Genomic DNA, 2,258 nt, shown 5'->3' with positions numbered 1-2,258 from the left:
CGCGGGCAGATGCCCGACCGTCCCCGAGGCGGTGGCGGGCGCCACTCCCGGGACTGGCCGCCCCGCCAGTCGCATTCGCTTTCGCTTTTGCTTTGGCCCCCGGAGGGCTGGGGAGAGGTGCGGAGCCGTGACAGATGGGTGACTCAGCATCCCCACCCCCTCCTCTCGGAAAAGCCCCGCCGCCGCCGGGCCCCCCGCGCCGCCGCCCGCGTCCCCGGAGCGCCCCGGGCTGCGCGGAGAGGGGTCCGCATCGCCACCTGCGCAGGCCCGCGGTCCTGCCCCTCCGCCTGTCTCCTCGCCCCCGGGGTCCCCACTCGGCCACCGGAGCTCGTGTCCCCTCGCACAGGGCGCTCGCGAGGCAAACTCTTATCAGCGAGCGCGGCTGGTGGGCGTTCACACCTGATTTCTGCGGCGCCCCGGGCACCTCCCCTCTCGCTGGTCCCCGCCTGTCGCTCCGACCGCCGCTTTGCCGGTGTCCCTGCACTTCTGGGCCGGAGACCGGCTGGCGGGCGAGTGGCCCTGAGCTCCGCTGGTGTCGTCCGGTCTCCGTGGGCGACGGCGGAGGTGTCGCCGCGCTGTGGCTGGTCGGGCCGCCTGCCTCCTGTGCCACCTGCGCTTTGTCCAAATCCAGAGGCGTCTTTCTTCCCCAAGGAAATTGCAGACATTTGAAGGGGGCGTGGAGGGGGCGGGGGGAGCAGCGAAAGGCCCGACAGTTCGCGTCTCTGTGCCCCGGTGCCTGTCGTCAGACAAGCGCTCCTAGTTTTCCGTCTGCCTCTTTGGCAGGCGGGTTATTTTCCTTTCTTGGGATCTCAAGTGGCGCCCGAAGTTGTTTCGAGCCGGTCTGTGATGAGAAAGCTCAGAAACCCCCGGTCACAGGACTGACATTAGGCAAGACGCGGCCTCTCTGCTCCGCGTTCCGTTCCCCCGGTGGGAGCATCTCCAGTGACTGCCACATAGTGTCCCAACCAGGAAAGGGATCTCAATGCGATCCGTGGGCCTTGTTCTAATTTTGTCAGGTTTCCATGCATCCGTTCGCGTGTGGATTCAGTTCTGTGCAGGTGTGACACGTGCGGATCCGTCTGTGACCACCGCTGTCAAGACGCAGAAGGGATGGGCCACAAGGAGGGATCCGTCCTTGTTACTGTTGCGGCCACAGCCACCGTCCTCTCACACCCTCCCTAAGCCCTGGCAACCGCTGATCTATGCTCTATCTCTGTGATTTTGTCATTTGAAGAATGCGTGTGAGAGGCGGACTTCCTTCACTCAGCATAATCCCCTTGAGATCTCTATCAGAGATCTTGCCCTGTGAGAAGTTCCATTTGTGAATAGCACTCATGATGGTTTCTGTCTTTTTTTTTTTTTAATTTATTTTTGAGAGAGAGAGAGAGAGAGGGCGCAGGGGAGGGGCATAGACAGAGGAAGAGAGAGGATCTAAAGTGGGCTCTCTGCTGACAACAGCGAGCCTGATGTGGGGCTGGAACTCACAAACGGTGAGATCATGACCTGAGCCGGGAACTCACGAACCGATAGATCAGACAGACGCTCAGCCGACTGAGCCACCCAGGTTCCCCGATGGTTTCTTTTTTTAAATGTAGGAGCTCTGCCATCCGCCAAACAACAGCCCTGTGCTGTTACACATGCATTCGTTTCCTAGGGCTGGTGTAGCAAAGTACCAAAGCTAGGTGGCTTAAGACAAGACAGCACACTGATTCTCTCACGGTTGTGGAGGTCAGGAGTGTTGGCTGGGCCACGCTCTCTTGGAAGGCTCTCCAGGCAGATCCTCCCCTGCCTCTTCCAGATTCCGGTGTTTGCTGGCAATTCTTGGTGTCCTGGGGCTTGTACGTGTGTCCTTCCAGGTACATGGCCATCTTCTCCTGTATATCTTCACGTCATCTTTCTTCTGTGTGTGCAGTGTCCCCAGTCCTAAAAACCTCATTTTAACTTGATGACCATGACTTTTGGGGTTGGCCCTCTTCCACCCATGGCAACGTGGTAGCTCTGTTTCTGCCAACAAAGTCCAAAACCCCTTTTCTCTGGCCAAACGACACTGAATTGACTGCAGAGCACCTGAGTTCCTGAGGTATAGCGTCTAGACTTCAGGGGTGATGCCGGTGGCTGTTCCTTTGGTGGCTCCAAATCCGCATGCCCATACAGGGATAGGGAACTCGGCCAGCAGCCACCGCTCAGAGCAGAGCTGGTGTTGAGAGCAATGCTGTAGAGTCAGGACAGACAATGCCCGGTGGCAGGGTCTTGGGTCA

The 2,258-nt window shown here is 59.3% G+C and overlaps 1 protein-coding gene across 1 annotated transcript in view; it reads right to left on the bottom strand.

The window, feature by feature from the left end:
* The window catches only part of IL15RA (interleukin 15 receptor subunit alpha), a 52,606-nt gene extending 50,738 nt beyond the window's left edge, over window positions 1–1,868 (bottom strand). The window contains exons 1-2 of the mRNA XM_040450955.1: window positions 1,719–1,868; window positions 400–736 (exon numbers count right to left, since the gene is read on the bottom strand). Coding sequence (XP_040306889.1) covers window positions 400–736; window positions 1,719–1,868 — 487 coding nt within the window. The remainder of the gene's footprint in view (window positions 1–399; window positions 737–1,718) is intronic.
* Between the last annotated feature and the right edge of the window lie 390 nt (window positions 1,869–2,258).

This window comes from Herpailurus yagouaroundi, unplaced genomic scaffold (genome assembly GCF_014898765.1).
Source record: "Herpailurus yagouaroundi ecotype Mexico unplaced genomic scaffold, PumYag 203, whole genome shotgun sequence".
NCBI lineage: Eukaryota > Metazoa > Chordata > Mammalia > Carnivora > Felidae > Herpailurus > Herpailurus yagouaroundi.
Note: the sequence above shows the minus strand (reverse complement) of the source record. Positions and strands in the feature narration are given on the sequence as shown.